At 38.1% G+C, this 26865-nt stretch overlaps 1 protein-coding gene across 28 annotated transcripts in view; it reads right to left on the bottom strand.

Annotated features, from left to right (window-relative positions):
* LOC121326822 (kinesin-like protein KIF1A) overlaps positions 1-26865 on the bottom strand; it is a 160454-nt gene that overhangs the window by 48708 nt on the left and 84881 nt on the right. For 15 of the 28 annotated variants that reach the window (XM_041270347.1, XM_041270351.1, XM_041270352.1 and 12 more), the window contains 12 exons: positions 25772-25890; positions 25139-25224; positions 24414-24549; positions 23526-23688; positions 22501-22591; positions 21849-21967; positions 19792-19847; positions 15706-15814; positions 13095-13161; positions 9910-9994; positions 9589-9694; positions 3273-3299 (listed from right to left, as the gene is read on the bottom strand). In XM_041270347.1, coding sequence (XP_041126281.1) covers positions 3273-3299; positions 9589-9694; positions 9910-9994; positions 13095-13161; positions 15706-15814; positions 19792-19847; positions 21849-21967; positions 22501-22591; positions 23526-23688; positions 24414-24549; positions 25139-25224; positions 25772-25890 — 1164 coding nt within the window. The remainder of the gene's footprint in view (positions 1-3272; positions 3300-9588; positions 9695-9909; positions 9995-13094; positions 13162-15705; positions 15815-19791; positions 19848-21848; positions 21968-22500; positions 22592-23525; positions 23689-24413; positions 24550-25138; positions 25225-25771; positions 25891-26865) is intronic. The other 13 variants (XM_041270353.1, XM_041270358.1, XM_041270356.1 and 10 more) reach the window with 3 other exon arrangements.

Raw genomic sequence — 26865 nt, 5'->3', positions numbered from 1 at the left:
TCCATATTAACCAACCAGTGGTTTTGGAAGCTTTCAGAACTCCCCCACATGAGTCAGAGGAGGACCGTAGACAGCACATGCTTTGCCTGGTCCAGGCTCTGCGCTGTTACCTGGATAAGACAGCATCCTGGAGACAGCCCGACCAGCTTTGTCTGCTATAGGTTCCGCTCTAGAGGTCAGGCCCTATTGAAGCAACTTATAGCACACTGGATGGCAGATGCCATAAGCTTGGCGTATGAACAGATGGATTCCCCCATTCCGGGGGACATTACGGCCCATTCTACGATGGGCCAAGCGACTTTGTGGGCTCTCTTTCATGGTGCCTTTTTTTGCATACTTCAAACAGGATTCAAGGTTGGCTTTCTTGAGTAATGGCTTCCTTCTTGTCACTCTACCATACAGGCCAGATTTGTGGAGGCTTGGGATATTGTTTTCACATGCACACTTTGACCAGTCTTGGCCATAAAAGTCTGTAGCTCTTGAAAAGCTGCCATTGGCCTCTTGGTTGCCTCTCTGATTAGTTTCCTTCTTGCTCGGTCATCCAGTTTGGAGGGACGGCCTAATCTATGCAGGGTCTTGGTGGTGCCATACACCTTCCACTTCTTAATAATTGTCTTGACCATGCTCCAAAGGATATTCAGGGCCTTTGATTTTTTTTTTATACCCATCCCCTGATCTGTGCCTTTCAGAAACTTTGTCACGGAGTTCTTTTAAAAGCACCTTGGTGCTCATGATTGAGTCTTTGCTTTGAAATGCACTACTGTGGCAAACTGCCCCGCCCCTGTGCCTGAAGAACCTGCACCGTACTTGTTTTGTGTAGTGTTCGTCCACCCTGTTTTGTTAGTGTCTACTCGTTTTGTTTGTCTAGTTATTTTGGCCGCAAGGGCCGTATCCCGTTTTGGTGTCAGTGTTTTGTTACAACCTTTTAATTTGCTGTCTGTTTACCTATTAAATGCTGATCGCAACCAAGTGCTCAGCTTCACCAAACTCCACCTCAATCTGTTTATTTTGTGTTGGTTCCTGTCTCTGGTCTGACGTCACCCACTACAGCTGTCTCTGTGATAACTACCCAGCAGAGGGAACCTACAGGAACTGCTGAATTTATCCTGAAATCATGTGAATCACTACAATTTAACACCAGTGGAGGCCACTTAACTTAATGTGTGATTTTGAAGGCGATTGGTTACACCTGAGCTAATTTAAGATTGCTATTACAAGGGGGTCGACACTTATCCAACCAAGCTATTTCAATTTTTTTTATATTTTCAATTAATTTTCTACAAATTTCTAGAACATTGTTTTCACTTGGAAGTTGTGGTTTAATGCATTTTAATTCCAGGTTATAAGGCAACAAAAGCTGAAAATTTTGAAAGGGGGTGTAGACTTTCTATAGGCACTGTATATATAGTCTATTCTTGTTCTTATTCGGATCAGCTTTGGTAAAGTAAATTGTCTGCCTAAGATGAATATGGTTTCGGCTTTCTAAAAATGTCAATGAACAGTCCTCAAGGCGAAGGGGTTGACACGATCCCAATGGGGTCATATTTCGGCTTCGGATCATAACATAAAAAGGTTTATGTTATGTTTTGAAAGGAGGTATAGCTGCAGTGTATAAAAATGAAAACTTTTTTGGATGTACACAAAAGGTTTACATGATTAAAAGAAAATCTATTTCAGGGCATATTAGACTAAAGCCTGTGTACAGAGAAACAATTAAGCGTCCTGAAACACATGATTAGTTTAAATCTTTTGTGTACATCCAAGAAATACGTTTTCATTTTTGTAGACTGCAGTTATACCACCTTCAAACCTACAACTCTCATAATTTGTTCAGATCATGTTTGTTTTATGTTGTCCTAATTAAACAAGCAATTGGTAAGACTGAATGGAAACAAGAATTTGCCCTCGTGTTTGCATTTGCGTTTTGACTCATTTGTCTGCTGGTTTGGTACAATTTTCGATTGTGTTTATATAGCATTTGCAAACACAATTGAACCAGAAGTATTATTTTGGCAGATAAAACCACTTAAAATGATAATTACTTATTCATTTAGAACCACATAAAATTATGCATGAAATATAAAGGATAAAACGGAGAATCACATTAGAAAATTGGCAGATATTTATTTACTGGATTAACGGAGGAAAAATTCTATGGATTTTGCCATATCCACCAAAAAAGGAAACCCCTTTTGAAAATCGGGCACAGTACCTTGACATCTCTGAACACATCGGTCGCACATCATATATCATCAATTTACTACCATCTGTTTTCTATTTTTCCCCCCAAAATGTGTCGTCAGTGTTGACTGACAAGAGCAATATGATATTTCACTGGATATCATCCTTGGCAGTCACTACTTTTGAAGTATATATTCCACCAATTCATTCAGTATGGGAAGTAACTGGACCCATTTGGGATACCACTTGACATGTGGTTTAGTGTTTGAATATTTCTGAAGTTGCCCATATCAGCACATATATTAATTTTTGCATACATTCATGTACTACATGTTTTTCTTAGAAATTTTGGTTAGGAATAACACAGCATTATCACTCGGATCTCGTGAACCACAGACTCAGCAGTTTGAATAATAAGAGAGGGGAGGGGGTTCATTTGTAGATATCATATTACATGTATCAGCATTAATGTAATCTTGCCAAAAGGATGTTATGAATGTCAAAAGCTGTCAGGTTGGGTCTTCCAACACCCACAAGCATGAATGGTTTAGGAGTTAAACTGTGCCCATCACTTCTGTGATAGTGGAATGGAGTGAGACTCTTGTTCTTGCTTAACAACCTTCCTCAGCTCCACTTCCCAGAGACTTTGGCCAGCTTAAAAACAAGTCAAAATGATTACCAGAAGGCGGGAGCCCAGTGCTGTGAAAAGGGGAAAGCTGGTATCCAGAAATGTTTGTAAAGTCTGACATAGATAGTGCTGCTTTATCTTAAGATAGGATTTCACACTGGCACTACATATGAAACAAAGATAGAAAGAAGCTTGACCAATAGCTACTACCCTCCACAAAAAATGCAGCCAAATCACAGCCCAGAAAAGCAAAGCATATCATGCAGCCTCTATGAGTTAGTCCAGCTTAAAACATTTCTAATGGGTCTTTGCAGAAAATGCCCTTGCATTCAAAATAAACCCAAAAGAAAAGAAAGGTAAAATAAATTGAATGAACAAATACACAAAATAAAAAGATTGGGGGGATAAATTGGATGTTGAGAAGTAAACTAAATTAATGAGGAGAGGGATTTGAAAATAATACCTAGGCATATCCGAATCAAGAAACTGTCTGCAAAAACACAAAACAACATTCTGTTAGTGGATTGGAAGAAAAATGTCTGCAACAGCAATTTCTACAGGAGCAGTCCATCACATAACTAAGGGGCAGCCCACCTCAACAGGGAGAAGGTATATAGTGCAGTAGCACTTTGTTGTTTACCCATCCACCTGACTGAAAGGAAGACACCGTTTCAACATGCAGGTAAGGAGCTGGGCTGAGCCAGACTCCTTCAGAAATAAGGTTCCTTTCACTCAGCCAGACTGCAGGGAATGAAAAAGTGCCATGATGATAAGGCAGGTGTACTGCTCCTTTAAGGCCTTTCTTTGCTTTTTGTTGTAAAAGAAAAACAAACAAACCCATGCCTGAAGCTTGGAGTATGTCCCAGGCAGGGGATTAAACACTCACTGCAAAGCTGCATGGTTGAAGTGGTCAGAAAAGAGGTCACTTGGAAATAAGCTTTTTGATTCTAATTAAGTCAATGGTTTCAGCTCTCTGTAAAGTAGCACTGCACCGTCGGCTCATTAGATGTCTTTTTTTTATTTAACCAGGATACATATCATCTGTTTAGTAATGTGCTTGTGGACAAAATAAACTGCCAAGGTCAACGTAAGTACAATTATGAACGAGAGGAGACCATTCGGGCAATCAATGCTTGTCCAGTTCATAGTAGCTGACTGTCCTCAAAACTTTGTCAAGTTGGGTTTAAAGGACCCAGTGATTCTGCCTCAACAATTTGACTAGGTAGCCCATTCTAAACCCTCACCATGCTGTGTGAAGAAGTGTCTCCTTCCCTCTGTCATTAGACTATCTTCACAGAATTTCCTCTGGTCTTGGTTTCAGTATTATGCTTAAAGTAATGGTTTGGGTTAACTATGTCATCTCCTTTTAAGATTTTAAACACTTGTATCATATCCCCCTAATTCTACTTTGTTTAAGCTAGGCAGATTCAGTTATTTCAGACTATTTTCATAGCTCATTCTTTCAAGTCCTGGGATTAATTTGGTTTCTTTTGTTGGACTTTCCCAGGTCACTTTGGTGCTGTGGTCACCAGAATTGGACACAGTACTTTAAGTGCAGTCTCACCAGTGCATTATACAACTTCAGCATAACCTCAATGCATTTGTAATGAATTACAGAAATGAGCTTTATGTTAACAACACTGAAGAACAGCTGGAACCAACTACAGATGTAGGAGAGTAGCTGAGAAATAGAGTGCAAAGAGGGGAATTCTGGTATAAGGTAATCCTCAAGAATCAGTAGTAATAGTAGATTGCTACTCTCTTTTGTTGCTCAAACATTACCTTTTTGAATCACCCCTATAATAGTTAGAGCTTAGAGAGTCGGGGGATGAAAACCAAAAGTTTACAAATGACAAGAACATTGCTCTGTGGATGAAAAGGGCAGAGCAAGGCAATTGCACAGGGGTGGCAAAATGAAGGAAGAGACACAGAGAAGAGAATTCCTCACCTCAATATATGCATCTGTTTTCTAGTCTGGCAAAATTTAGATACAGAATTATTTTTTTTATTTTTTTGTCATTCCTTTATAATGTTCAGTTCAATCGAATAATAAAAACACATTTTTTAGACGGGATACTCTTGTACTTTAGCCATTTCTCAGTGACCTCCTTGATTATGACAGGTAAAACCACATTTTATTTTGCAAAGCAGGAGCTGCTGGGGGAATGGGGGTAGGAGGGACAAGGATTGAAAAAAAGTTGCATTCCAGCTGCACAACTATATGATCCACTTCATTCCAGCAGCATTTCGATGATTTTTTTCACACGGATGGTAAAATGTCATGTAATCTGTAACAGAATGCAAATTCTACTGTATTTTCCTGTTTATAAGTTATATAAGTTATATACCTAGAAATCAAAATCCAAAAACAGAATTAACCTTTAATGGGAAGAAATTCAGGTACAAGCCACGTGCATCCAAATCAAATTCTGGACATGTTAACCATGGACAAAAACAGGCCTGGATTCCTACTACGGGTTTTTGAACCATATAAAAGTACTGGTTTGCTATATATTTTTATTAAGGAATTTAATAGCTAGAACAAGGGGTTGTTAGGTTTTGAGTGTGGCTTTGAGTAGGACTGGGTAGATCAGTGTTTAGCGTGTTGGTCTGCAGTGTGGAAGATTGTGGGTTTGAGTAGCTTAGTAGTTAGACTGCTGGGCTGCAGTAAAGAAGGCAGTGGGTTTGAGTAGGTCAGTCATTAGTGAGTTGAGCTGCAATTCCTAGTTAATGGATTGAAGTAGCTCAGTAGTTAGAATGTTGGGCTGCAGTATGGATTGTAATGGGGTTTGAGTAGCTCAGTGGTTAGAATGTTGGGCTGCAGTATGGATTGTAATGGGGTGAGTAGCTCAGTGGTTAGAATGTTCAGCTGCAGTATGGGTTGTAATGGGTGAGTAGCTCAGTGGTTAGAATGTTGGGCTGCAGTATGGATTGTAATGGGTGAGTAGCTCAGTGGTTAGAATGTTGGGCTGCAGTATGGATTGTAATGGATGAGTAGCTCAGTAGTTAGAATGTTGGGCTGCAGTATGGATTGTAATAGGGTGAGTAGCTCAGTGGTTAGAATGTTGGGCTGCCGTATGGATTGTAATGGGTTTGAGTAGCTCAGTGGTTAGAATGTTGGGCTGCCGTATGGATTGTAATGGGGTTTGAGTAGCTCAGTGGTTAGAATGTTGGGCTGCAGTATGGATTGTAATGGGTGAGTAGCTCAGTGGTTAGAATGTTGGGCTGCAGTATGGATTGTAATGGGTGAGTAGCTCAGTGGTTAGAATGTTGGGCTGCAGTATGGATTGTAATGGGTGAGTAGCTCAGTGGTTAGAATGTTGGGCTGCAGTATGGATTGTAATGGGTTCTGAGTAGCTCAGTGGTTAGAATGTTGGGCTGCAGTATGGATTGTAATGGGGTTTGATTAGCTCAGTAGTTAGAATGTTGGGCTGCAGTATGGATTGTAATGGGGTGTGAGAAGCTCAGTGGTTAGAATGTTCAGCTGCAGTATGGATTGTAATGGGTGAGTAGCTCAGTGGTTAGAATGTTGAGCGGCAGTATGCATTGTAATGGGTTTAGTAGCTCAGTGATTAGAATGTTTGGCTGCAGTATGGATTGTAATGGGGTTTGAGTAGCTCAGTGGTTAGAATGTTGGGCTGCAGTATGGATTGTAATGGGTGAGTAGCTCAGTGGTTAGAATGTTGGGCTGCAGTATGGATTGTAATGGGGTTTGAGTAGTTCAGTGGTTAGAATGTTGGGCTGCAGTATGGATTGTAATGGGGTGTGAGTAGTTCAGTGGTTAGAATGCTGGGCTGCAATATGGATTGTAATGGGGTTTGAGTAGCTCAGTGGTTATAGTGCCCAGCTCAAGCCAATGCACCTAATAAAAGTATACGTTAACCTATAATCAGAAAAACACAGCATTTACAGTTTAGCATTTATCGCAATTAGGGTATGAGTTCACCCTGTATGGCTACTGGCAAAAGCTTTGGCACATTATTAGAAAGCAACAATGAATCACAGTCTTGGAGAGTAATTTAAACAAACACTGATTATTTATAATTAGGGCTTGTTTTCCAGTTTTTATTAATTGTATTTTTCAGTGATTATTTTTAGCTAGTTTCAAGTTTTATGTAATTTTTTTTTTTCAGGGCTTTCGTTTTTGATATACTGTATGAATATAGTGTTTTTGGTTACTTTCCAAAATGCTTTAGTGTTTTTCTTTCTTTTAAAATATGTATAGTAACTTGACAGTACTCACACACTTAAGTTGTACCTTCGTTCTTTTGCTGTCTTCCACAACAAAATCTCTATGGTCACGGGCACATTCTTCTGAGGTTTTTGTGTGGAGGCATTTTTGTAAATTTCACCACAATTCTGTTTTAAATCCTCAGTATCTTAACTGTAATACAGCTTTAAATCCTGCTAACAGGCCTCCATCCTGATTGTAATCTTGTTTTAAATCTCACAAGCAGAGTCTCAAACAGAAATGTAGGAATGTGCTGTCACTCAGTACTTGGGGCGGGTTTAAAGTATTCAAAACGATGGATACAAGTCAGGAAGGCAGCACATTGCCCAGCAGTACTGGTAAATACATTTATTATTATTTTTGTAGTAGGTTTTATTTTTTAATTGGAAAAGGGTAAAGTCAACCTGAATTGATGAACCACTTCCACAGTTTTTCTGTGTTTATTGGCTATCCACCGATTTCATTTTTTTGTATCAGGGATGTTTCATCAGGTTTTATCAGTTAAAACCGAAAATCAGAAGCTCTATTTATTATTGACCTACACCATTCAACTCTGACAAGGTATGCTTAAGCCTCATTTTAATAAAATAATAAAGTTCAAGTATAACTTTATAAAAAAAATATCAGTACATCACTAATAAATCAAATCTCTAATATATCTCTACTTAAAACTTTACACAGCCCAGTTTGTTACCTCTGATCAAGTTGAAGCAAGGTGATTTAGGCAGCCATCCCATGCTAGTGCCATCTTTAATTTCGATGACATTTTGTCATGTGCAACATTGAGCATTAAGCAACCATTCTCAAGATGTCCTTTTTCTTTAGAGGTGAAGAGGTAGGGTACATGCTAAAAATGCAGCCTTATGTTAAAAATGTAGCCTAACATTGCAATATTAACACCTTTCCAGATTCTGTCAGGAGAGAATCATGATGGTATTTAACTTCCCATTCTGTGGCCATTGGGGTATAATGCATGTAATATAATAGTGACTTAAGTTAAATACGTATCATGTTTCTCTGCAGATCATTCAGAAAGAACCTAATCTTAGTAACTTCATTTAATACATAGCTCAGAAAGGCTGCATTTTTATCATCAACACCACCTCCTTCTGACATATCTTACATGGTTTAATGTACCATAGCAAAGAAGAAGACAAATCAGAAACAGTTGTGCTGAAGGGGTGTAGAATAGACTTATCAGAGCAAAGTCTGTGTCTATCGTGTAATCATATACATGCAGTGAAAATACAGATTATAATGTGGCTAAATTCGCTTTCCCTTATTATCTAAGAATATACAATGATTGAGTCAGATATAAATGGAGTGAATTTCATAAGGGTTTAATGTGCAATCATGCAAAGAGGAGCATGGTATACTAGAAAGTGCTTTCTGGGCAGCGAACTCTGTATCTCACAATTCAAATCACGCAGGTCATTGTGGAGTACTAGGCCAGTCCTGTTGCAACATTGTCACAACAGTAAAAAACAATGATCTAATATTGATACTATTGATAGTGTAAGGCATAGAAATATTTTTTTATAATTGATTTCCCGGATAAAGTATGAAAAAACAAATGAAAAATATGCTGTTCAGATTTGGGTGCTTTTAAGAAGCCATGGCGATCTCACTCAGATATTTGACTGCAGTACCATTCTCTATTTGTTTTCATGCAATGTCTGCATCAATTATTCCTTTTATAAAATCACTGTTTTATGCTGTAAATTCTTACATATGCTAAAATGTTCCCAACTGTATCACACTGTGGCACTGTGGCCAGAGTAAAACTGCCATTTTGTTTGTCAGAATTGAATTAATTTTGCATTCTGTTTCAGAAAAATAGTTATATTTACCAAACTGCCCCTAAGGTTTTTGAAGGAGAATTAATTTAGCCAAAATATCCTGATTTTTAATTAACTTTAATGTGCTTTGTGTGTACTTGCTGTCACAGACACAGACAGTGTGTGTCATTTCAGCTTTTTGCAACTAATGCAAAACAGCTTGGTCTTGATAATCTGGTCAGTCTTACAGCAATACCTGCTGTCTCTTATTGAAAGACACAAGATAATAATACATGCTGAAATGAGACACAAAGAATAAAAAACTGACTTCTTTGGGCAATATAAGTATCTAAGTCTGATCTTATTCACTAGCATGTCCTGTATCTCTTACCTAAAGAGAAACAAACATGCATTTTGAAAGGGGCTCATTTTATTACACATCAGTATGGTTTGCTGTTAATAGCCAAGGCTTTCCTTTGCACAAGCATATCTGCTTTAAAAGATAAGCACTTAATATTTAACTCACTGACAAAAACAAACTTTAATAAAGAATGTGAAAAAATGAATTTCAACCTCTTGGCTTCTCAGTTTTCATCTTGTATTATTATCTCCTGTTTTCTGTCTTGCTCTCCTTGTGGACACTATCCCACTTCACTGTTTAGTATATTTCTCATTGAATTCTACCTGCCAGTCCATCACAGAAGCTAGTCTCTCCAAGTGATTAGCTAGTTACATCAGCAGACACAGGGCTGGGGGGCCAGGAGACTTACCTGTCGTCCTGGCAGGGCTGGATGTATCCGACCGAGAGGATGTTCAGAGACAGGATGTTGGGGTCAATGATTGTCTCATCGGCCTCTGGTGTGTTACGGAGACGACCTTGAATGAAAGACGAGAGAGCAGTAAGGGTTATCACTTGGTAGCATTAGTGATTAATGAACTCACCTGGTCTTTTTCATTTTTAAGTTTTATTTTGAAAAGTCTCAGGTTGTCACATGGGTACACACAAGAGCCTTCCTTTAGAGGTGTTAGAGATCCAATGTTTCTCTGAAAGACAGTTTAAGATACAGAATCCTGAATCTCAATGTACTCACCAACAACCAGCTCCCTCACTTCCTTCCACTCAATGTCACCGCCTGTCTCATGCACAATGGTAACAGTGATTCTTCTTTGGATACCCTGTTGGATATTAAAGAAAGGAGGAAGCAGTCTTGGTTTATCACATTAAAATGATGATCTTCTTTAAAAAAATGTAATCCAAAATAAATTGGATATTTCCCAGATGGTGAAACTATTACATTTAAATATTTGTTTGTTGTCATTTGCTCAATTTAGCTCTTTTTGGTAATCAGACAGGAATTGTCCATAAGATCCTCTTCCTTTCAAGACATTGTGAGAGACATTCAGCACAAAGCTTTTAAAACCACGATACACTCAAACATATACAGCTATGGAAAAAATTAAGAGACCACTGCAAAATTATCAGTTTCTCTGGTTTTACTATTTATAGGTATGTGTTGAACAGAACATGAACATGGTAAAATGAACATTTTGTTTTATTCTATAAACTACTGACAACATTTCTCCCAAATTCCAAATAAAAATATTGTCATTTAGAGCATTTATTTGCAGAAAATGACAACTGGTCAAAATAACAAAAAAGATGCAGTGTCGTCAGACCTCAAATAATGCAAAGAAAATAAGTTCATATTCATTTTTAAACAACACAATACTAACGTTTTTACTTAGGAAGAGTTCAGAAATCAATATTTGGTGGAATAACCCTGATTTTCAAGCACAGCTTTCATGCGTCTTGGCATGCTCTCCACCAGTCTTTCACATTGATGTTGGGTGACTTTATGCCACTCCTGGCGCAAAAATTCAAGCAGCTCAGCTTTGTTTGATGGCTTGTGACCATCCATCTTCCTCTTGATCACATTCCAGAGGTTTTCAATGGGGTTCATGTCTGGAGATTGGGCTGGCCATGACAGGGTCTTGATCTGGTGGTCCTCCATCCACAAACCTTAATTGGCCTGGCTGTGTGGCATGGAGCATTGTCCTGCTGGAAAAACCAATCCTCAGAGTTGGGAAACACTGTCAGAGCAGAAGGAAACAAGTTTTCTTCCAGGACAACCTTGTACTTGGCTTGATTCATGCGTCCTTCACAAAGACAAATCTGCCCGATTCCAGCCTTGCTGAAGCACCCCCAGATGAGTCCAATTTTCAGCTTTGCCCAACACCTGGTCGTCTAATGGTTAGATGGAGACCTGGAGAGGCCTACAAGCCACAGTCTCTCGCACCCACTGTGAAATGTGGTGGAGGATCGGTGATGATCTGGGGGTGCTTCAGCAAGGCTGGAATTGGGCAGCTTTGGCATGAATCAAGCCAAGTACAAGGTTGTCCTGGAAGAAAACTTGCTTCCTTCTGCTCTGACAATGTTCCCCAACTCTGAGGATTGGTTTTTCCAGCAGGACAATGCTCCATGCCACACAGCCAGGTCAATCAAGGTGTGGATGGAGGACCACCAGATCAAGACCCTGTCATGGCCAGCCCAATCTCCAGACATGAACCCCATTGAAAACCTCTGGAATGTGATCAAGAGAAAGACGAATGGTCACAAGCCATCAAACAAAGCCGAGCTGCTTGAATTTTTGCGCCAGGAGTGGCATAAAGTCACCCAACATCAATGTGAAAGACTGGTGGAGAGCATGTCAAGACGCATGAAAGCTGTGATCAAAAATCAGGGTTATTCCACCAAATATTGATTTCTGAAATCTTCCTAAATTAAAACATTAGTATTGTGTTGTTTAAAAATAAATATGAATTTATTTTCTTTGCATTATTCGAGGTCTGACAACACTGCATCTTTTTTTGTTATTCTGACCAGTTGTCATTTTCTGCAAATAAATGCTCTAAATGACAATATTTTTATATGGAATTTGGGAGAAATGTTGTCAGTAGTTTATAGAATAAAATAAAAATGTTCATTTTACCCAAACACATACCTATAAATAGTAAAATCAGAGAAACTGATAATTTTTCAGTGGTCTCTTAATTTTTTCCAGAGCTATATATATATATATATATAAACTGTACATATGAGACTGATGCTAAAAGCAGATCATTTTAAATGTCTGTGATGGCAACTTTTAGTTCTTTCCTCCCTTTTGCTTGCATTTAAGAGTTGTCAGCTTGACAGTGCACTTCTGTTGTAATAACTATTTAAGTAACTTAAAGCAGATAATATTCAGTGGAGTATGTGACACAGAGCCAGACCACAAGAGGCAATGCTTGTATCTGTGCTATTTTTCTTCAATGTGTAGCATCTAATGTGCCACTTTTACCATTTGATACAACAATTAAAATCTGGACCCTATAATAGCTTCTTAAATAAACAGCTTGTTTAAAAAACTAAATAGGAAACATGACAGAGTGGGGAAGAAGTAAGTATATTTTTTTAAAAAAATGAACTGATTGCAATTTCACAAATTTAATTGAAACAATGTACTTTTCAGTTTTGTTTCAGTTGTCTTTTAACAGTGCTTCACTGTTGACAGATCTACCCCAGAACAACTCAGTACAGGTGGTATGGAGTGTACTGACCATTCACTAGTTTAAGGGCTTTAGGACCCTGTGGAAAATTCCAGCTTCAGGGATATCTTGGTTGAGGGCAGTTGGAATGTTTGGCAGAGCTAATTAGATAACTAGTTTCAGGTATGATTGCAAGCTCTGCCAAACGTTTCAGCCTGTTCTCTACAAATTGATTAGGCAAGCGCTATGAAAGGAGCTGCTGGTAACACTTGCGAGACAGCAGGGAATACAAGCTGCAGAAATCATTGTACAGTGAGCAGAACAAGGTCTTAAAAAAATCTAAGTACTTGGTGGGGGTAAAAGGAGTGAGCCTTCCCCCCGGGTTGAGGAGAACACGCTTCCTTGGAAGTTCTGTTTATTTCTCCCAGAGGGGGGATATGTTTTTGTCTTGTTGTCCTTAAAGGACCTGAAACCCATTGTAAAGCTTGTTTCTTTCTGAATAAAACTGCAGAACTTTCTCTGTGGTTATCTACCGTCAAGAGTCTTTTATCAGACATATTTCACCGGACATACCAGGTGCTAGACCACCCCAGTGTCCAGTTAAAGTGTGAAGGAGGTTCTAGAATTAATCACTCTCTTGCTTGTCTGTTATGTAAAATGAAAACCCCCAAAGAAAAACTTCTTTGCAAAGTATTATTCTATATCCAGTGGAACTATCTAGGAATTGTCAATGGAATGGGAACTTTACCTGGTGCAGCAAAAAGGTCCCATGGCACGGCATCCCACCCCTGTGGTCCACCACTGCTGGGATGTAGCTGCAGAGAGAAAGCAGAAAGTTTAAGCACATTTGATCACATATTATTACAAGTATTTCAAGGCACACAACAAAGATTCCGTGTCATCTTGTAAAGGACATTACATGAAACAGAATAGTCAATACTACACTACTTGATATTTAAAGTCTGCATTGATGCTGTTATTTGAAATTAATAACTTTCTGCTGGAAGATGTCTCTGTAGGTTAATGCTTCTTCATGGGAGTTACACATGGAAATCTAAATTCTGTCAGTGTTATAATCGGATTTAGACAACTGAAAGTAAATGCGATTCTCAGAGCAAGCAATCGTCCTCCCAACTAGGCTGAATAAATGAGTATAATTAAGGATGCGATTTTGGCACGGTGATTTTTAGTACTTTTCACTGACGAGTTGCAGGAAAAAAAACAAGAATTCACATAAGGTCACAGAAAGGCCACCAAATAATGTAATTTTAGTTACAACAACATACACAACAGCTTTTAAATAGTACACCAAAACCAATATTAAGACTATTGCTTTTGACTGCTGGCAAGTTTAAATGTTACTTTAGAGTATACAACTTAAAAGGTCCTTTCACACCAACATAACATCCATTTCTTTTTTAGAGTACTATATGATGCAGGCTTTCTCACCGGCTGCGTAGCGTAACAGACGGTGTCTAAAATAAACTGTGTTCATATTTCTCTGTGCGGGTCTGGCCTATATGTATATGAAATCAACATGTCAAAGAATTATTTTTATTACAGTGTTCAAAATTAAACCTCTTCAATAATAACAATGAGATGTTTAAAATGTTTGTTTCTTAGTAGCCTATAAAGCACTGCCCCTCTAAAAATAAAAACAGAGTGGAAAAGTCAAATCATGTTTACAGTAACTTACTATCGAGAGTTTACAGTAACATACTATCTGTGTTCATTTACATGCTCGCTCTGCTACAAAGTACCGATCTCATTCGCTGACCTATATAACTACATGTAAATGCTGTGTGTATACATAACCAAACAATTTACAGATACTCGGAGATTTGTATTTCCACATCATGACATGCTGCATGTTTAAAGGAAGTGTCTAACCAAATGTGGTTTTACATCCATTTCCAAGATTTCACACTTTTGTTCAAATTCACGACTTCCACGATTTCTGTGACCTCCATGGCCTCTGTGACAAAATCGTACCCTTAAGTATAATGATACATGCACAAGAAGAGGAAGTTGTATAATGATACATGCACAAGAAAGTTGTATAATGATACATGCACAAGAAAAGAAAGTTGTATAATGATACATGCACAAGAAGAGAAAGTTGTATAATGATACATGCACAAGAAAAGAAAGTTGTATAATATATGCACAAGAAAAGAAAGTTGTATAATGATACATGCACAAGAAGAGAAAGTTCTATAATGATACATGCACAAGAAAAGAAAGTTGTATAATGATACATGCACAAGAAGAGAAAGTTCTATAATGATACATGCACAAGAAAATAAAGTTCTATAATGATACATGCAAAAGAAAAGAAAGTTGTATAATATATGCACAAGAAAAGAAAGTTGTATAATGATACATGCACAAGAAGAGAAAGTTCTATAATGATACATGCACAAGAAAATAAAGTATAATGATACATGCAAAAGAAAAGAAAGTTGTATAATATATGCACAAGAAAAGAAAGTTCTATAATGATACATGCACAAGAAGAGAAAGTTCTATAATGATACATGCACAAGAAAAGAAAGTTGTATAATGATACATGCACAAGAAAAGAAAGTTGTATAATGATACATGCACAAGAAGAGAAAGTTCTATAATGATACATGCACAAGAAGAGAAAGTTCTATAAAGATACATGCACAAGAAAGTTCTATAATGATACATGCACAAGAAAAGAAAGTTGTATAATATATGCACAAGAAAAGAAAGTTCTATAATGATACATGCACAAGAAAAGAAAGTTCTATAATGATACAGGCACAAGAAGAGAAAGTTGTATAATGATACATGCACAAGAAGAGAACGTTGTATACAGTATTCTGTCTACATTTGGTGTAGGCAACTGTTTTATAACAAAGAATAGGTGTATTTTAATAGCTGCATCCAGTAGTGTGGCTGGGAACTCTACCCCAGTGTTAAGAAATGAAGGATGAAGTAATTCAAATGTGTAAAGCATAAGGGTCAGATAATTGTACAAAATGTAAATAAATGTAAAGGACTAATGACAAAACTATCTTTCTGAATGTCACACCCGTCTTTGCAGTCACCACTGCAGAAACCCATTTCTGGGGTTAAAATGAACAGCAAATATCCGAACGAATCATTCTGCATTGGTAGTAAAACATTTGGGGGTACTACTGCACTTGGGGACAACTTGTTTTTAAAACATTTTGTCAGTTTTCGAAGGGAGGACAATTATCTATTCAGGGATACCAGAATGGTGAAAGCTGATTTATAGCCTTACAAAATAACATCATTTCACCTAGTGATAATGTGCCCTTTAACAAAGTTATACCCATAATCACCTTAAACAAGCTAGTGACACTTACTCTCCGTTTGCTTCCAACTCGCAGATCTCAAAGAATACCATCAGGTCATACTTGCAGTAGCATGGCCCCGCAGTCGGGCGTCTCAGGGTGGTCAGCTTGGTTGCAGGTACTGAGGATAAAAATTATTATAAAGCAACAGCAGAGACAATGAGAGAAGACAGCTTGAGAGGCTCAACACCACACCTCTTCAGAAAGCCCACCTGCACTGCAGGTGTAGTAAACCAGAGCACACGAACAAAGGGTGAGCATTAGCAGTGTATGTAGCTCTGAATAAGGGTTAGGGTTAGAGTTAGGGTGTTGGGTTCTTACACAAGATACAGGGGCTGCAAGTCCTGTAACTTTTTTTCGTGTGTGGAGTTCGACTGTTGTTATTATTTTGTGTTGACTCAGGTCAGTGTAACTTTTGGGTATAATGGTTGTTCAGTTTTGGCACTAAAATGTGGAAAAATAAAGTATTCTTGAGTTTTGACTAGCTTGAACAAATTGAGTCTTTCCCAGCCCGATTCAGGATTGCAAACAGAACAGAGATATACTGTAATAGCCTACACAATGCTTCAATAATTGAAATAGAAAACTTAATTTTATTATTTGAAAAAAATAATACACAACTCAAAGATTAATGTACAGATACCATTAAAATGCAATATTTCCAAAAAGCAAGGCATTGTAAATATGCACCATATTGTATTTTGGAAGCTTATATAGTGCCAGAACCTGCTGTATACATCCTGTAAATTCACTGTGTTGCTGTAGCTGAATGCACCAGCCTATCTTACTTGTTAGGTAGTATAGTGCAGAGGTGCAGAATAAGCTTTTTATAGTTAAGGTTGTTCTCACATAGAGTGTTCTATAGTTATTAGTTAATCAATTATTTTGTAGCAAGTAGGCTATTTATTTAAATAATTGCACTTTATTAAAAATAAGTAAAACCGTAATAACCATTATTATAATCAGAGGTTATTATTATTATTATTATTATTATTATTATTATTATTACTATTACTATTACTATTTTTTACACAATCATTAGGAGATTCTAAACATTTTGTGGCTACTTGCTGAAATTGACATAAAAGCGGAATGGGTGAGGGGGTGAATACATGCACATGAATTCATTCAAAACCCATTTCCTTTTTTCACTCTCACCGCAGGGTCATGCCCTGTGTAATTATAGGGGTTTTCTAGTTGGTTTTTTGTGTTTGCACTGAAATGTGTTTAACTGATTATCATCTGGGCTGAAGAAAGCTATTTATGATATATTAGAGAAAGAGAAAGGGCAGTTACAGTTAGAATTCGTTTTTTGGGAGACACAATAGGCACAGTGCAATAAATGTCAGCGCAGACACTTACTGTAATCCTATAAATAAAAAACATAAACAGAGCAAGGCCAAACTACACCTACCATGTGAGAGGGGACCAGCACTAGCAGAGTCACAAAGAAGAGACCAGACAGATCCCTGTTTCAAAGCTAAGGACTACGAAACTCATTCAGATCACCACCACATGCACACTCTGGGGTTTTAGCTGTAAAGTATAACACACCAGCATGCCACCCACTTGTCCCGGCTTTCTGGCCATGAGGCTTCCAGAATTTCAGGTGTTAACATTCAGAGAAAAGTCATTGTTGCTGGAGAGAAAGCGGGCTGCTCGGGTGTACTTTCTGCATACTACTAATAGACACAATCAGCGCCCTCTGTACACAGAGTATTAATTGTTTTTCAGTTCAAACAACTCCATGAGCATTGAATAGTCCCTCCTTGTTGCATCAGCAATCTATATTTCAAGGGCTTGTTAAACAGGAGTCATTGTCCAAAGCAGCTAATATTTTCCACACTTTCATTAGCTTTAGTACTTCCTGGATATATTTAAGAGATTTGTTTGTCTTATTAATCAAGGTAATCATTAGAATTAATTTGAAGAGCTGATACAATATGTATGCAGTTGATGTCATATTATTAGATTACCAAAAACGTGCTTTTAAGATTGCTTGTTCAGGTCTTTTCAGATCATTGAGAAAATGTATCAACGTGCATAGAAATACTGTGCCATCCTTGATAGCATCGAAGTTAAATAAGTTGACCAGTTTTCATGATTGAATCACAATTTAAAAAAATGTTGCCTTGAAAGGGAATTTCAAACAGATCAATGACAGAAAAACCCAGGGATCGATTTGCTCTGTGGGTGAATATTTTCTCTGGCAATGCTCACGGAGTGCTCAGCTTCACTCTGGTCACATGACCAGGCACTCAAAGCGGGCGAATGTTTTCTCTGGCAATGCTCATGGAGTGCTCGGCCTCACTCTGGTCACATGACCAAGCACTCAAGCACTCTCGGCCAAGCAACCTTATAATTCAAATTCACAATGGAGTCAAGTTTAAAAATTGCATCTGCTCTAGAACTATTCAGAAGAAAATGACCAGATTCTTAGATTGAAAATAAGTCATTTCAGCTGTAATGGATCAGTCTGAGTCTGAGAGACCTGCACGGTTTGGTGCTGTTTTGTGCAGACACACTGCTGTGAAACTGAGGACAAAGAGACTCAACAAACAGCTACAGATTAAGTATACCAGGCAAGGTTGGGCTAGATACATTTATAATGTTCATAATGTTCTGTGATGTACTGTACATACAGGCTGACACACATAGAACTTCTGTGAAGAAAGTACTAAAGCTAATGAAAGGTTTTGCCTTGAGATAAAACAGGTTTCCTTAATGTCATTCCGGTTCCACTAAATATAAGAGGTCTTACTGCACACCTAAGATTAATTTTTGTAAAAGTAATTCCCACTGTACCAATGATTATTGATAAGGCTATACAAATTCTAGCTGGGTTTATTTTTAGTGCATTTTTAGTGACATTACATATAGCAGCACATAGGTAGGAGAAACTAAATCTAATTATTGGCCAGTAGAATCTTCCTAAAGGGATTCAGAAGAATGCAATGCACAAACAAGCACTGCCCATGTGAAAGCTTGCAGCAGCTCCAGGTTCTCCCAGTCAAAAAGGCTGGAGGGGGTGCATTAAAAGGAATAAAGAAAAGATCTAAACAGAATTTAAAAAAAACACAAACAAACAATGGCAAGTGGAAAATCCATTAAACTGTTTCTGAGTTGGAGGCAATATTTGTAGACTTAAAAGCCTGCAATGGGTTTGTTTGAGAAGTTTTAAGTTAAACCTGTTTGGATGTATATGTAGATAATGAGATTCTTTAGCAATACTGGTTTACTACTGTTTGTTTTCTCCTGCAGCCTTGTGGATGTTATCAATACATCTAGGTATGGCAGACTTCAGGATCTACACCTTGTACACAGGGAGAGCTGTATGCACCCGTTGTCAGCAAGCTGACTAGAAAACCCCAGAAATACCAATGCCACTATCAACAGAAGCTTAAACGATTATTTCAAATTAAAATATTCATGCTATTTGCCATCACAGTTTATGGGATTTTCCCTCCTCTGTTCTCAGGTGCTACCAACCCGGTTTCTGTGCTTTGAGGACAGCACAGTTCATGCCAGAAGGAGGTGGGAGCACGCTAAGCTCCTCCCCCTCTGACAATAAAGAGGCAGCCAGGCCGGCTGCAGATAGAGCATGCTCAGACAGCGAGTCCATGAGGTGGCAGTTTAGCACGTCTGGCACCAGGAACTTAATCAGCTCAATGGTTTTCTCTCGATCTGTCACAGGCAGAATTGCGTCAGGGAAACAAAGGGTTTTACAAAAGATGCAAACGGTCATGGGTGCATATACAAAGAAAATTAATGAGTCACAAAACTAATTAAAAAAAAAAATAACAACAAAAATAACATTAAACTCAACAAGACATGTGATATACTACAGCCTCAGAGATGGTAAAACATGGAATAATATTGTGCCAAACATCTATATTTTAATGCCTAGTGTATGGTATAATGTTGTTCGTGAGCCATTGTTTTTTAGAGAATTTCACTTCATCCATTGAACAGATAAATTCCAGTTGGATAAGCCTACATTCTGTATCTGTAAGATGCATAGGTGCACACAGGATCAGTTACACACTACATTTTATAAAGGCATTTTATAAAAAGCAACCAATGCCTTTCAGTTGTTACCTGGTTTGGATAATGGCATGACTCTGGGGAATTGCCTTCTTGAAGGTCTCAGTGAACTAGGGGAAGAAATACATTTCTATTATCTTGAATGCAATTCATCTGATTGTTGCAGATTGTGCTATTTAATTATTGCTAATAACCAGACTGAGTCTAAACTGGCAGCTTGTGGCTGTAGGACTAATTACAGATGTGGCCTTAAATATACATGTATGCATTTTTCTTTTGCCTTTACATTGATGACTGTCTACATGTGATGAATGTTATTCTTTGACAATCTTTAGAGAAATGTTCTGGAAAAAGTATATATACAGTGCCTATAGAAAGCCTACACCCCCTTTCAAAATTTTCACCTTTTGTTGCCTTATAGCCTGGAATTAAAATGCATTAAAATAGTCTTTTTTTTCATTTATCTCCACATCTTACCCCACATCTTCCAGGTGAAATAAATATTCTAGAAAGTTATAGAAAATTAATTAAAAATAAAAACTGAAATAGCTTGGTTGGATAAGAGTCCACCAACCCCCATCCGCATTGTAATAGCAATCCTAAATTAGCTCAGGTGCAACTAATCGCCTTCAAAATCACACACCAAGTTAAGTGGCCTCCACCGGTGTTAAATTGCAGTGATTCACATGATTTCATGGTTAAATTCAGCAGTTCCTGTAGGTTCCCTCTGCTGGGTAGTGCACTTCAAAGCAAAGACTCAACCATGAGCACCAAGAAGCATTCAAAAGAACTCCGGGACAAAGTTGTTGAAAGGCACAGATCAGGGGATGGGTATAAAAAAATATCAAAGGCCTTGAATATCCATTGGAGCATGGTCAAGGTGATTATTAAGATGTGGAAGGTGTATGGCAAGACTGCCTAGATCAGGCCGTCCCTCCAAACTGGATGACCGAGCAAGAAGGAGACTGATCACAGAGGCTACCAAGAGTTCAATGACAACTTTGCAACAGCTACAGACTTTTATGGCCAAGACTGGTCAAAGTGTGACAACAACATCCTAAGCACTCCACAAATCTGGCCTGTATTTTACTCAAGAAAACCCACCTTGAATCCAGTTTGAAGTATGCAAAAAGATTCTGTAGCCATGTGGCAAAAAGTTTTGTGGTCTGACGAAACTAAAATGCAACTTTTTGGCCTAAATGCAAAGCGTTATGTTTGGCGCAAACCCAACACAGCGCATCATCCAAAGAACACCATCCTTACTGTGAAGCATGGTGGTGGCAGCATCATGTTATGGGGATGTTTCTCATCAGCAGGGACTGGGACACTTGTCAGGATAGAAGGGAAAATGAACGGAGCAAAGTACAGAAAAGTCCTTGAAGAAAACCTGCTGCCCTCTAAAAAAAAGCTGAAAATGGGACAGAAGTTCACCTTTCAGCATGACAATGATTCAAAGCACACAGCCAAAGCTACACTGGAGGGGTTAAGGAACAAAAAGGTAAATGTCCTTAAGTGGCCCAGTCAGAGCCCCGACCTAAATCCAGTGTGGAGTATGTTGTGTAAATAAGTGGAAAAAAATCTTCATTTAAATGTATGAAACTCTGAGGCACTGACAAACAAAATGTGAAAAAAAGTTCAAGGGGGTATAGACTTTCTATAGGCTATATCCTGAAAGAGCACTGGTAGCACATGTATATATATTATATATATAATATATATATTATATATTGTGCATACACACACACACACACACACACACACACACACACACACACACACACACACACACACATATATATATATATATATATATATATATATATATATATATATATATATATATATATATATATATATATATATATATATATATATATATATATATATATATATATAATTGTCGATCCTCCAGTGTAGGAGTTACAATTACAATGAAATAACTTAACAAAATTATAAAAAATATTAAAAAAATAATACAGTACTAATAAAAGTAGTAATAGTAAAAGCAAACCCATACAGGGCATTCAAAATGTAAAAACCTGAGTGCAATGATGCTCAAAATGCCCCTAGTGGGGGTAACAAGTACAGACACTAAGCATGGGTGGTCCTACCTGATGAGGTCCTTGCAGAGAGGTGGGAAGGGCTGTCTCTGGTAGTGCCCAAAAACTTCAAACACAATAGGCTGGGTCTTGATGTACTCCACAAAGGATTTGGTAACCTCGACCGCGATCTGGGGGAACAAATCCGTTAAAAACAAATCAATAAAACATGTGGCCTGTATAGATATAGAAATAGTTGGTCAAGTGAAAAAAAACTGTCATAGCAGTAAACTAGTAATAGAACCAGTAACTGCATTTTCCAGTGAGCAAACTTACAGACTATGGGAGTAATATGTGAATATGGTAAGAGAAAACACCAAACTATTAGTGTGAATTTGTAAGAGAAATTAAATAAAAACACAAGTGCCATCTCATGTATCTATTCTGATGGAAAATAAAGTAAAATATAATTATTTACTATTTTACAGTATGTCCATTAAAATGTGCTTTAATCAAGGGAAACAGGTAATAAGGCAGCTAATATATGGAAACAGAGTTGAGATTAGAGTGCAATTTAAAAAAAACCACAAAAAAACAAAGAATGGAGGTCTATTTAGAACAGGCTGCAATCTTCTGCTATCTAGCATCTAAATAACTGTTACTGTAGCTGGTTATTAGCTCCACCCAACCTCAAGACCTCTCCGTTCCCATGCGCCACACTCACATTTTGAACATGATAGAATCCCAGTGGAGGGCCGCGGCCTGTGTTCTTCAGTGGTTCAGTTGAGAAGGCCTCATCATGCCGGTGAATAAAGCTGTGGTGAATAACACAACAATATAGGGGTCAACGAAGGTTAAACAAATATTGTGAGCACACTTGGAGAGCACTGTGCTCACGTGCAGCTGAGGTGGGAGGATGTTTTCCAACTCAACCTACCCAGGAGACAGAGGAACAAGGAACTGATAAAGTGAGGCACATTTGGCCTTTTGTAGAAGAGAAGAAAGTTCTGTCTGGAACAACACTGTAACTCACGCCAAGAAATTGAAAGTGTTTAGATACAGTTAGGAGTTTAAGCAGAGTTCAGAGTTCAGCTCCACACACACACACACAGTTAGGTAAGATATAGACAGGCACTTGAGAGTGCTAGTGAGAAAAACTACCTGAATCCTCTCCTGACGACAGACCATCTCCATACCTGAGCTTTCTCCCAGAACACTAGGTAATTGATCAATATCTGATTGTTGTTTACAACTAGGTGCTACATTGTTGTGTCTAAAGATGATCTGTGTGTAACGTTTGAATACTGGAATCAATAAATGGAGACTTACTAACATAGCAATTGGTGTTGTGCACACTCATTTACAGACATCAAATGAGTTTCCTTACAACAGCATTCATCATGAACGTCATTTTTATTCGCTCCACTAAAATAGGCGCTATTAAATTCGGTTTTGGATTAAGCTTCTGTTTTTTTTTCCAATAACAACTTTCAATCTAAATAACTGTAGTTTAATTAAACCTACAATAGTACCTATAAACATGCTGTTAGTGCAAATTCATATTTAAATAATAACGTTCTCTTCATATACATTCATTGTAGTAATTATTTTGACACTGCAGCTTGTTGAATTCTCATGCAGACTAACTACAATGGGATGTTTTTGTTAACAAAATTAAGGCATCAGTGGGGGCATATTAAATGTAAAGGGAAGAACAGCTGGTCTGCTAATAAATCCACACATACTTACTTGAACTGGCAGAATATGTCTGCATACTCAGCAGAGATGCTGGAGGCCTGCAGCACTGTCACACGGAAGGTGAAGATGCTGCCGATCTTGAGATGCTCCAGTGATTCCTCTGCTTGTGTCTCTGTGCTCAGCTTCAGCAGACTGTCAGGTTCCTCTGGACTAGCTGTGGAGACAAGGAAGAATAGGGGGTCAAACTAAGTCTGAGATCAACTGAGGAGTGATTGTGTCTGACTTCATCGCTGTTACATATTCCATGCAAAAGCAGAAAGACACGATTGATTGGCAAAGCCTGAACGTAGGTAAAAAGGCAGTGTAGGTTTTTTGGCAAAACTGCAAAGTTCCAAAACGTGTGGCTGTTATTGTGACTATTGAGGAACAGTAGACCTACATGACAAAAAAAGTAGGTACTGAGGTTGACATGATATAAAACAGTTGTTGAGTACTTAGTTATTGTTGGATTCAGAACTTTTTTGAAGAAGTAACTGCAAGGATGATACCATTCATCTAGATTTTCAAAATGCTTTTGCAAAGTGCTGGAATAAAGACTAATTGTTTAGCCCATGGTAGTACATGCAAAAAACAAACAAATATGGTCCTAACTAGAAGCTATTCACCCTACAAGGACTCTGCTTCCTCTGCTTGAATTGAAAAATAAAGATGAAAAATAAAAATGAAAAAAACTGGGTAAATTCTTTCTAAAATAAACATTGATATTAATCGTCGATCTGGCAAAAAAATAAACATCAAATAGTAGCAAGCCTAATTATACATATTGGGAGAATTTGAAAAACATAGGCAAAGCATTTTAGTATGCTGCAGATCATCCTGGCACCTTGCATTGCTTATGTGTGTAGTATGTAACTGCCCCCCGATCCCTGCTCCCCTCACCTTCACAGGTGTTGTTGTTGACCTCATCAGCGGACAGCCCCAGGTCTGAGGACTGCCCCTCCCCTTCCACGATCCTCAGCTCTTCCTGTGAGGTTTCTGAATGAGACATTCCCACTGTACACGACGCTGTCTGGTACTGACAAGTAACAGACTGTGTTATTCATTTGAACACATCTCGCCTATCCCAAGGTCAGCAAGGTCTAATCAGGAAACTCTAATGCAACTTACTCGCTTTTAAGCATCTTAAGAAAACTTTTCAGACTGTAATTTTTTTAAATGACTGTAACAAAAGCAACAATACCAGCTGGCATTGGGAATCATTTTGTTTTATGGCATGCTAGGAGGCAAACAGAGTTCACAGGGCCAGGGCAGAGCTGGAACGCTAAGGGCTTGTTGCATAAAACACCTTAAGTATTAACTTAACTAAGTACTGTATAACACTTAAGGATACATTGTCCCCTAACAAGGACTTGCACGTGCTAAGCTACTTTCTGCAATACCCTTAGACTCAAGGAACACTTGTCCCCTTTAAAGAAAACTAAAGGGGATATTTAATTAAAGGTGTTTTATGCAACTGGCCACTGGCATTTAGACCCTTAGCATGCCATCATTTTGTTTGATAGTGCTTTGAACATATCTGTACTCTACAGTGATATTTCAGTAGAGTAATTCCCTCTACACCATGACAAAAAGGCATTAACAAATCAGTAATCCCTATTGCTCACCTTCTCAAACTGCTGGTCTTCAAAGGAGATCTTGGCTGTCCCAGACTGTCGCACACCAGAACCATAATCTGGGGCCTCCTCATCAGCTTCAAAGGAACAGAAATAGCCAACAAATTAAACTAGAAATTCATCCCTGGAAGCGTAATGTAACAACATAAATCTATGTTTGAATGGTTTACAATTCATTAATGTTTACAGGCCAATGCCTGTAATGAAACTTGATGACAGAGTAACAGAATATGGATGTGTACCAAATTGAAGGACACTCAAACTGTGTGATCTGTGTCATTGATTTTGCAGTGAAACACCTGTAATGGAAGCCTGTCTTTCCAATTCACAAAGGGACAGAGTGACAAGAAGTCTGGATTTAAAATGGTCTTTAAGGGAACGTATATACAACAATTAAGTACAATGATCAAGAGGTTGATCTATGAAGAACTATAGCAAATAGTTTGTATATGTGTATATAACTGATTATTGTGGGATACTGCAGCTACTAAACAACTTACAGTACAGTTCTAAATAAAAATGTAACATAGTCCAGTTGATGTATATATTGTCCAATGACCTACATGACTTTAAGCTGGCTTATCAAAGGAATTGTTAAACAAAAGCATATTCGATGGGACCTACCAGAAATGGCCTGAACAGCCACCCTGAGGAATCCCTTCACTTCTCCCTTCTCACTGACGATGGCGACGCGGTGAACCAGTGGGACTGGGTACAGCAGGTTACTGAGGTACACGAAGGCCCTGCAGGGAGAGAAGAGGGGAGAGGACAGGGGAAAGCAGAGGGGAGTCAGCACCTTCAAACACAGAGCCACACTGCACTGGACACCTCACAACAACATTGAGCTGCAAAGCAACGAAAGGAAACACAAGCTGCATCTGATCCAGCAACAGCCAAAGGTGCCAACTACTATTGTTTATTGCTCCTTTGTAATTGTCTCCCCATGTCGTGTTTTTATTTTCCCAGTGGGTTCTTGCTGAGGAACATGCTATGTTGTGACTTGTCCCCAAAAATCGTATATTAAAATCCATGATCTCTTACCACCTATTCCGCAGCTCTAACCAGTAGGTTACACTGGCTCTCAACTTCTCAAAAACCATGAGGTTTTCTTTTTATACACCTCACAGTCGTCAGCTCTAACCATGGAAGTGCTCAAATAAATCTTTTACACTGCTGCCCAGCCTGTCAGCTCTACCCAGCTTGTCACATAAACTCTAATATTTTAAATACATGAATATAACAGTCTCCCTATCCTCACAGCTTACCACTAGATCACATATGCTTCCATTCCTCTTAATTTAGAGTTTTCTGATTTACAGTCCTCAACCCAATATATCAGTGAACACGCTTCTGAGTAAAATAGTGCAAATTAGAACTTATATTAATAACATTGATATATATATATATATATATATATATATATATATATATATATATATATATATATATATATATATATATATATATATATAATATATATGGTCTCATGATCTAAGGTATTTTGACCAGCTTAAATAATATATTATTTTTATGTAAGCAAATGCTCATGTCCAGTCTGCCTTTAACATGCTTTCTGGGGGTAATGTCATGTCACCTGGTTAACAACCACATTACACAGACTGGTATTGTCATCATTATAATACATTAAACCTGTTCCTCAAAGATTTTGCTGCATGATAAAAGGCTTTTTTTCACCCTGTACATTAATCCCAAGGTGG

Source organism: Polyodon spathula, chromosome 14 (assembly GCF_017654505.1).
Source record: "Polyodon spathula isolate WHYD16114869_AA chromosome 14, ASM1765450v1, whole genome shotgun sequence".
Taxonomy (NCBI): Eukaryota; Metazoa; Chordata; class Actinopteri; order Acipenseriformes; family Polyodontidae; genus Polyodon; species Polyodon spathula.
The sequence above is the reverse complement of the archived record's forward strand: the minus strand, read 5'-3'. Positions and strand labels throughout refer to the sequence as shown.